Source organism: Phaseolus vulgaris, chromosome 9 (assembly GCF_000499845.2).
Source record: "Phaseolus vulgaris cultivar G19833 chromosome 9, P. vulgaris v2.0, whole genome shotgun sequence".
Lineage (NCBI taxonomy): Eukaryota > Viridiplantae > Streptophyta > Magnoliopsida > Fabales > Fabaceae > Phaseolus > Phaseolus vulgaris.
In genome coordinates, this window is record NC_023751.2 from 10,704,312 (window position 1) to 10,714,821 (window position 10,510).

The 10,510-nt window shown below is 33.9% G+C and overlaps 1 protein-coding gene across 1 annotated transcript; it reads right to left on the reverse strand.

The window, feature by feature from the left end:
- Window positions 1-2,452: 2,452 nt before the first annotated feature.
- Window positions 2,453-7,997, reverse strand: LOC137821474 (zinc finger protein GAI-ASSOCIATED FACTOR 1-like). The gene is made up of 5 exons (XM_068626081.1): window positions 7,638-7,997; window positions 7,099-7,495; window positions 6,832-7,001; window positions 5,680-6,150; window positions 2,453-2,961 (listed from the first exon to the last, which is right to left on the reverse strand). The coding sequence occupies exons 1-5, from the start codon at window positions 7,756-7,758 to the stop codon at window positions 2,693-2,695; spliced, it is 1,428 nt and encodes a 475-aa protein (XP_068482182.1). The 5' UTR covers window positions 7,759-7,997; the 3' UTR covers window positions 2,453-2,692.
- Window positions 7,998-10,510: the final 2,513 nt, after the last annotated feature.

A 10,510-nucleotide genomic window follows, 5' to 3' on the forward strand; every position in this document is an offset into this window, starting at 1 on the left:
TTTATATTTATATTATAATAAAATAATGATTAGTTATATAATATAATATAAATAATTTCTATTATTAAAATAAAAAATTAATAATATATAAAATAAATTAAACTAAAAAATATTAATGACAAAATTTATAAAATAATATAAATAAAAAAAATACAATTTTCTGTCATCAATTATAAACTTTATCTTCACTTTTTCACTGAACAATCTCAAATCACCTCAAATTTCCTTTTTCAAATTATCTTTCTAATTCAAACAAAAATTAACCTCAAATTCCTTTTTCAAATTATCTTTCTAATCCAAACGAAAATTAAGATCATTGACCTTTTACCTAATGTAAACAAACTCGTCCTTAGAACGATATTTCGGAATAGGAATCTAGATAAACACGTAAAATATTTATGTAATCTATGCAGGGTGAGCTGGTTCATCCGTTTTTCCTCACACTCCTTAAACTTTTTTGACACACTTATATTAATTGTTTGAAGCCTAATTCGTCGTAGCATAGCTCATCACCTGACATTTATGCCACTTATCAGTAACTGAATCCTTGCATACCTTCACGCTTTTTTTTTCTGGCACTGACATCCCCAAATACTATTAATTATTTGCTATTATAATTGTTAAACTATGTTTTTGATAAAGCCTTTTCATTACTAAATTTTTTTTGCGGTGATTATTAACACACTTAAAACAAGCAGTAGCAAGACCCTTGAAAATTGCATTGTCGACTTGGTTGGTTGGAACTTGTGTGTGAACTTGGAAATTCTGGGAGACAAGTTTGAAAGTTGCATTGCATTATTTTGGTAACTCGTACAAATGCAGAAGCAGGACCCACTGCTGCTGCTGCTGCAGAAATTGACTACCACCACCGTCACCTATCCATTCCCATGCATTTATTTTAATCATCCATGCCAACCGTGAAATGGAACCTAGTCACTTCACACTTCTTTTCAACCTTTCTTTTCTTCAAAATTATTTCAACAAATCATGTTTTATGATATTTAACAAATCTTGGGTTAAGTCTCCTCCTTCAATAAAACTAATGAGATTCACAATCACCATACATGTTTGTAAATTTAGTATTTATTAAATTAAACTCATAAATATTTATCTTGGCTGATGAATCCAATCAACTTTTATTAATAAAAAATTTCAATAATTCTGATAATATATTATATTATCAAAGAATGAACTTTAAATTTAATAAATTTCATAAATCTAATTCATAAAATGAGATTTTTATCATACTATTAAATATCTTTATTTTTAAAAATTATGAAATTATATATATAATATAAACAATAAAGATAATGAAAAAAAACTAATTAAATTTACCCAAAAAATCTGCTAATAAAAAGTAAAGAGAAAAACACAAAAGATCATCAAGAAATGCATATATTTAATAAGTCAAATTTGTTGTACAAATAAAAAGAAATTAAGCAGACCACTTTATTTTACGAAAGAAGAAAAGAAATTTATATATTTAATGCACATTTAAGTTCTAAATATTTTATAATTGTGTATCTCCAAACAAACACTAATATCAAATTGTACAACATATGGAAGGTGTCTTAGCATTTAATATCATTAATGGTATCCTAAAATAAATTTGTCAAGATTTTCTTAAATAAGAAAAAGTCAGTTTGGTGAATTAAGGTTCTTTCCTTCTCCTGTGGTCCATCTCTAATTTGTTCATTTGTCCATATCTTTTTGTCTTTCTTATACAAAAGCTCATCTCTGAAATACTATTCAAGTCCTGTGCAAGCAGAGACAACACTTCTTATATAGACACAAAATCTGTTTGAATACAAACTAAAAGTATAGTTTTTTTAATAGAGAAACACTTCAAAAATCTTTTAATTTTGTTTCGAACCAGACTCATAATTGAGAGTGTGCTGCTACAGTAACTTGTAGACTTTGCTGATCGTGACTATTTAGCAATCATAAGAGTTTTTTTATTAATAAAAAAAATTAATAAATAAAATCAGTTTAAATATATAAGTCATAAAACTAAAACATATCTCTTATTAATGGTGATCAAATGAATAACTAAAAATGTGTTATATGATTATCGGAATAAAATAAAATTATTTATATTCTTGGAACATAATTTCATCTTTTATCTTACTTTCAAAAAATAAACTAATTACAAGATAGGACATTTTTATTTATTTCCGATACCAATTTAAGTAAACCTTCTCCAAATAAAAGATATGTTCTACTAGTATAAAACTCAACATGAGATAATAAAATAACATAAAAAAAAGTAATAACAATTCCTTATTTCTGAAAACAAAATATCATTGTTTGATTCACTCATATGTACTATTAGTATATTACTAAAAATAGCTATTAATTAGTTTTTTATATAGTTTTTTTTATAAAAAATAAGATTACAGTGGCCATGTGGCCATATCTACATTTTGATGACAGCATGAGGAGAATTGCCAGAGAAAAGAAAAAGTGAGAGGAGATTTATACATATAAATATTGCAAAGAAAGATTCTAATACATTATACATGTAACTTTATCCTATCGTTTTCTGAATAGCAACAGAGTTTGGCTGATTAACCCGTCACAAAAATTCCGGGCATGGCCAGAAGACCCAACAGTTTTGTTGCGCAGATGCAACTGATTAAGGCAGTGTCTGTTTTCCGTTCGAGAAAACAACTAGACAATTATTTCCAGTTTTCTAGCGGTGAACTCCTTCATCACCGGGTGAATCGAAGTTCCCTCCCAAAGACGTGACCAGGGCAGAGAGACCACCTCTGCTTGCTCCGCCGCCGCCACCGATGCTAAGACCGAGAAGATCACGGGTCATTGGCTGGCCCACAAATGGGGTAGAAGGGCCCATCACCACATCTGTCACACTTCCACTTCCACAGGGAAGCCCAAGCCCAAGGTTATCCAGTACGGACTGATTCTCTTGTTTTACTCGCTGGTTCCATTTGTTGATTTTGGCTTAATCCCAAGTCCCACATCGGTGGGTTCATTGTTTGGGAAGGAGGTTTGAGGGTTATAAATTAAACTCTTCTCCTTCACTGTTATATATCCCAATTTGTAATATCTTCTCTCATAGTAATAAAAGTGAGCTGTTTTTGCTGTGCTCGGAGATTAGGCTAAACAGGCCGAACTCCGTTAACAATTTTCGGGTGTGTTCTTTCCTCTTTATCTCTTTTATTATTCCGCTTTATTTATTCAATATTATTTGTCGGGTAGCTCTGTTAGAGTTTTGTTTTAGTGGGAAAATTACCCGTTTTTCCCAACAAGTGGTATCAGAGCAGAAGGTTCGCCTTGGGTTGTTTGAAATTATTTGTAATATTGAATATTATATTGTGAGTCTGTAATGGCAAATTCGGATCAAGAAGGGAAGGCTCTGCAAGATGCAAATGTTGCAGAAAGCAAAAGTGATGTGTTGATTGTCTCGCTTTCAGCATCATTGCATCCAGATGAGTGGATATTGGATTCAGGTTGTACCTATCATATGTGTCCCATTCGGGAATGGTTCTTTGATTTTCAAGAACTCGATGGCGGGGTTGTTTACATGGGTAATGATAATCCATGTAAGACAGTCGGGATAGGTTCAATCAAGTTGCGGAATCACGATGGATCCACCAGAATTTTGCGGGATGTACGGTACGTGCCAAAGTTGAAGAAGAATCTCATCTCATTGGGGGCTTTAGAATCTAAAGGCCTAGTTGTGACGATGCGAGATGGAATTCTTAAAGCAACTTCAGGAGCACTGGTGATGTTGAAAGGCGTGAGGAAGAACAATTTGTATTACTACCAAGGTAGTACAGTGGTGGGGACAGTAGCGGCAACAACTTCTAGCACTAAGAAGGATGCTGAGGCAACGAAGTTGTGGCATATGAGGTTGGGACATGCTGGAGAGAAATCCTTGCAAATTCTTACCAAGCAAGGATTGTTGAAAGGTACGAAGGCTTGCAAACTTGAATTTTGTGAGCATTGTGTTCTGGGAAAACAACGAAGAGTGAAGTTTGGCACTGCAATTCACAATACCAAGGGTATTCTGGATTATGTGCATTCAGATGTGTGGGGACCTGCCAAGACTCCGTCAATCGGAGGTAGGCATTATTTTGTCACTTTTGTTGATGATTTTTCCAGGAGAGTTTGGGTGTTTACTATGAAGAACAAAAATGATGTGCTTGGAATTTTCCTTAAGTGGAAAGCTCAAGTTGAAAACCAGACAGGAAGGAAGATTAAGGTTCTCCGAACAGATAATGGAGGAGAATACAAGAGTGATCCGTTCCTGAAGGTATGCCAAGATTGTGGCATAGTTCGGCACTTCACTGTTAGAAAAACACCACAGCAGAATGGGGTTTCGGAGCGTATGAACAAGACACTTGTGGAGAAAGTTCGTTGTATGTTGTCTAATGCTGAGTTAGGCAGAGAGTTTTGGGCTGAGGCTGTGACATACGCTCAACATCTCGTCAATCGTTTGCCATCATCTGCTATAGATGGCAAAACCCCGTTAGAGGTATGGTCTGGAAAACCTGCAACTGATTATGATTCTTTGCATGTTTTTGGTTCTATTGCATATTATCATGTGATTGAATCAAAGTTGGATCCACGGGCAAAGAAGGCTCTTTTCATGGGCTTTAGTCCTGGAGTGAAGGGATACCGTTTGTGGTGTCTAGAGGCAAAGAAGACGATTATCAGCAGGGATGTTACCTTTGATGAATCTGCCATGTTAAAGAAGGTAAATCCAGAAGGAGCTGATAGTACTCCACAACAGGTGGAGTGTGTTCGGAAGCAGGTGGAGTTTGAGCCGACAGTGGTGATCCCAACACGAAATACCACAAGTGACTCTCCTATGGCAGAAGAAGAGTCAGATGAGGAAGAGGTTCCTACCCAAGAATCTCAACAACAATCAGCGCCAATTGCAGTTAGAAGACAAAGACGAGATATTCAGAAGCCTGCTCGTTTCATGGATATGGTTGCCTATGCACTTCCAGTTGTTGATGACATTCCATCCACTTACCCAAAAGCCATTCTGAGTTCAGAAAGTGGTAATTGGGCGGGTGCGATGGAAGAGGAGATGCAGTCTTTGAAGAAGAACAAGACGTGGAAGTTGGCACAATTACCAAAAGGTAAGAAGGCAATTGGGTGCAAATGGGTATTTGCAAAGAAAGAAGAATTTTCTAATAAAGAAGATGTTTGCTACAAGGCAAGGTGGTTACAAGGGCCAAGTTTGAATATTGTTTAGACTTGGTTAATATTTTGCACATTTGAAGTTGGCGCCCGGAGGCGCAAATTTGAAGCACTGTAAAGTTTGTTTTTTGTTATGTTGTGAGAAGATTTGTTTTAGGTGGGACTTGAAATTAAGCCAAGGTGGAGATTTGTTGATTTTGGCTTAATCCCAAGTCCCACATCGGTGGGTTCATTGTTTGGGAAGGAGGTTTGAGGGTTATAAATTAAACTCTTCTCCTTCACTGTTATATATCCCAATTTGTAATATCTTCTCTCATAGTAATAAAAGTGAGCTGTTTTTGCTGTGCTCGGAGATTAGGCTAAACAGGCCGAACTCCGTTAACAATTTTCGGATGTGTTCTTTCCTCTTTATCTCTTTTATTATTCCGCTTTATTTATTCAATATTATTTGTCGGGTAGCTCTGTTAGAGTTTTGTTTTAGTGGGAAAATTACCCGTTTTTCCCAACACCATTGTGCGGTTGTGGTTGCATTGATGTTAAAACGCTGGTGTTTCCCCAAGGATGATGATGATGATGGTGTCTTTGCTAAGCCTAAGCCACGAAGAAGGGAACCACTGGATGCACCCATTTGAGCTGCTTTTTGGAGTAATGCAGTGGCAGACAGAGCAGGTTGAGGAGATGCTGTGAAGTGGGGAGAGTCATTATTGGAGAGATAGAGTGGTGAGGAGAGGGAGAGGGATGTGGGTTCTCTCAGGTTAGATATGGCCTTAGGGTTATCCGAGCGAGCCAAGTTTGACATGAGGTTGAAGAACGAGGAAGTTGATGGTGACGGTGATTGGGATTGTGAATGAGTTGTCGTTGTGGACGGTGCCAACACACTCGCAAAAACAGTGGTACAAACAGTGGAACCGGAAGGGGTGCTGCTTGTCACGAAGCACGTTGCGTTTGGAGACATTGGTGATAGCTTCCTTGGGTTTTCTGGACAAAAACAAAAGTAGCAAAATAGATAAACTAACAAAAAACAGAGTTAAAATATAAAAAGAAAAATAAGCTTTTTAGCTTTTAAATGATTATATACAATTATATTGCAAGAGGGTTAAAAAGCTTGAAATTGAACATGCATGGAGCAAAAAGTGAAACAATTATTGTAGAGGTCTCTCTTTTTATTCTCAGCTTCAACTTCAATTGAATATGCATGGAGCAAAAAGCTTTCACCCTTCCTACATAATTTTTTTTACTAAAGAATTTAAGCGTGGAACTTATGGCATGGCTTATCTGAGTATCATGGGGGAGAGTACCCAGAGTAGCATTATTTTTTTATATAATTAAAGTCAATAATAATTGTTTTACTAATGAAATAAAATAAAATTTATAGGGATTTTTTTGAAATGAAATTGTTTGCATGGAATATTTTATCATTAATTATTAACCAATTTGAGAAGGAATATAATGAGCGTAGATCCCATCCCTATCTCCTGGGCAGATCCATACTACAGCCAGACTTGTAGATTTCTCCAACAAACAGAATAAAACAAAAAATGTCAAAAGTGTTTATATAAGCTTCATTATTATATGCATTTATCTTTAACTCTTTTCAATTAAAAATGGAGAGGGAAGTGTGAAAAGTTGAAGGAGTTTGAAGCTAAGAAAACTACGTACCGGAGCTCTGAATGGACAAAGTTGGAGAGACGACGGTGGCAGAGGGAGTGAGTGGAGGTGCAGGGGGCGAAGAAGGCACATCAGCGTTGCTAGTGCTAACATTTTGGGCTTTGGCGCTCTCTTGCGCTAATACATCACAAAATGCTCTGTGCGTGATGAAACTATCCCTCCTTCAACAACATAATACGCATTACTATTAGAGACATTACAATGGAAAAAATAAAAATAAAAATAAATAACAAAAGAGAAGTATTTTGATTTTGATACCTCGAGAACAAGGCGCCGCAGTCGCATCGGTACTCTCTGCTGCCGCAAGTTTTCATATGAGCTTTCCAGTCCGACTGTACAGCGTATTTCTTAGAGCAGCGTTCGCATTTCCACTTTTTCTCGCCGTGTTTTCTGCAGAAGTGCTTCTTGATGCCGGTCAGGTCGCCGAGCGCCCTGGCGGGGTTGTGGTGGACGCAGGAAGGCTCGGGGCACACGTACGCTTTCTTCCGCGGTTCCTTGCTCCCTCGCTGCCGCAGCTTCCACGGCAAGTTGTGACCGCGCCGGTGAAGCTGCAGATTCTGATCGCGCTGGAACCCTTTGTTACAGATCTCGCAAACGAAACGGTTCGTCGCCATCAGCGTCTTCGGTGACAAAGCAATCACTTCAGCATCTGGATCTGAAAAAAACAACAAATAAAAACACGCAAAATCCAAAACCAAGAATATTCACAAAGCCACTCAAACTGAATATATTTATCATATGTAAGACACAAATTATGGTTATATAAATTGGAAGTAAATAAATAAGTACAAATATACCTGGCATTCCAGGGAGGCTTCGTTTCCTTTTGGGAGGTGGCGGAGGTTGTGGTTGTGGTTGTGGTGCGATTTCCGAAGCTGAAGAATGTGTGAATGGTGAAGGATTCTGAGGTTCCGTCATGGTTCTTTTCTTAACTATGGTGAACTGAACAACTCCTCTCCGAGTCTCTCTTTTAATTATATGTTGTACTTTGTGGAGTGAAACCGTGATTCAACGTTCACGGCCGCGCTGCTTACGACGGTCCTTCTAGGCGGCGCGGTGGAGGAAGTTGAAGGAGAGGGGGAGAAATAATTTGAAAGGAAGATGATACGTCATATGTATTGAAAAATACTAACCAGGCTAAAGCGGCGCGAGCTAACCATGGTTAACCTGCGAGGGAGACAGAACTGCTCAGAAGGTTTCTATTGTAGAAAACAAAAACAAAATCTCTAGCCCCTGTCCCTTACTTTATTTAGTAATTAAGGAATTAATAATGTTCTAACTATAAATTACTTTAAAAAAACACATACAAAGCTAAAAAGTTTTTTGTGGTAAATAAAAAAAATGAGAATCCCACCGTCCACGTGTTACAATAACCGGTTCATGACCTTTGTCGATAGCAAAACCGTGGAGCGGTGCTTGTCGTGTACTCCAGTGGTAACCTGTAACAGAGAAAAATAATATTGTGTCTTCATTTGAAAGAAAAAAACAAAAACAAAAACTCGGGTATAGTTAAAGCTACACAAATAATATTTATGGATAATTGTTTGTTTCATTATTTATATACATACAATCATTATTACTTGAATAGTTATTTCAACATGAAGTAAAGGTACTTGGTTTTAAGTTTATTTATTTATATATTTTGGTGATTTATTGAATTTGAGCATCATTGTAGCAGCTGAGCTTATGTGGTATAGACCAAAGTTGCTCATAGTAACAACTCACTCATTTGGTTTTCATAACACTATGATTGTTTTCAATTCCTATCCAATCTTATCATTACAATTCTGTCATAATTGGTTAATGACAAAAATTTTCAACACTTTCTCTCATTATAATTACATGCTACAAATTCTTCATTTATTTACAAACAATCTATATCTGTTAACTATAATATAGAAATCTTGAACAGGGTATTTATCTCTAAGATCATTGAAAAAAAAACAAGAAATACGATCAAATCTTAAACTTTTAATTTATAAATAAATTTTAAAATCTATTTTGTGTACTTCATATGTCAACAACATTGATAATGATAGAGGTGAAGGGCATTTTAGAGTATTCATTCTCAGATCATACTACTATTATAAATCTATTGACATTGCACTTCACATTTTTAGAATATTTAATAAATTTTTTACATAAATTAATGAGTCAAAAAAATATATTTTATAAAGATAATTTGGTGTGTAAAAAACATGTTCTAATTTTATTTTATTTAATTAAAAATTTAAATTTAAGATTATTATTTTTAAATATGATTAAATTCTTTATTTGAATAAAAAAAGTATTTTTGAAAAACTAAAATCTATATTTTTTAAACATATAACTTTTATAAATGTAAAATAGAAATATACTTAAAATAATTGTAATTAAAAATAGGACTCACTAGGTCACATAATTTATTTGAGATTTATCAATCTCCATAGACTTGTGAAAAAATTATGCAAAACCCTTAAAAAGACCAGATAACGAAAAGTAGTGAAATAAGAAAATAAAATTATGCATAGTCATGCAATTGCAAAGCATATCCAACCTGTCACAAAATTCAAATTGATTTAAGGATAGCTTCAAGATGAGGTGAGAGTTTCATTGCTTATAGTTTTTACTTATTTTTGTAATGTGAGATAAATGTAATTATCATTTAATGATTTTATAGTGTAAATTATTATTTTTATCAAGACTTATCTCTTCTCAATTTTCTTTTTTTACATTAAATTTCGCCTTGTATTGTATTGCAAATATTTGTATATTTTAAATAAAGTTATAATTTTTGGTAAAAAAAAAAATACCTACAACCTTTTATCTTTGAACAAATAAAACAAGATTATTATTATTATATGTAAACATATATGGTTTACGATGAAAACAGAGTTACACTAAATTTTAAGTTATTTTTTATATAATGTAATCAAAGTAGTTAATTATAATTACTTTCTATTTTGAAGAAGAGTTTTGAATCTTGAAATAATTTTTTTAAAACTTTTTTTCATAAGTTTGAACATAGTAACACTTTTCAGAGACTACTTTTATTTTAGAAAAGTACAAACAAATATCTATTATCAGAGTCAATCAATTGAATACCTGAAAGTGATTAGAAAGAAGTATAGGTATCAAAGTTAAAAACAAAACTAATGAATCTTAAAGTTTAAAATAACATATGATAATTAATTAATTTAAATTTTTACATAAGAAAAGAGTATATTGTTGTAAGTTGTATGATTGGTATAAATAATTAAGAATAATTAAGATATATAGTAATGATGAGGAGAGGCATTGGCAGTTCAAATCAATTGATGAAATGAAAAAAGGGTTGAATTGAAGAGAAAGAAGAGAAGAGCAGCCAAAAAGATCATCAAACTCAAAATCATTATATTTTTTCCTTTTGACATTATTATGCAAACTGCAAGCAAGCCAAGGGTCCCAAAACCCACCACACCTTACAGCTGTATCTCATCATCATCATATCATCCCATCAACTTTCTAGATAAGTACTTAAAAATATCAAATTATATAAGATGTATTTAGTATTTTATTATTAATTTTTTTATAGAATATAGTTTATCCATTCTCTCGTTATATAAACTAGTTCACCTCTTTTTTTCATCTATATAAAAGATATCTCTTTCTCAATTTAAACATTAATTTATTTGTAATAAAATATCAATAA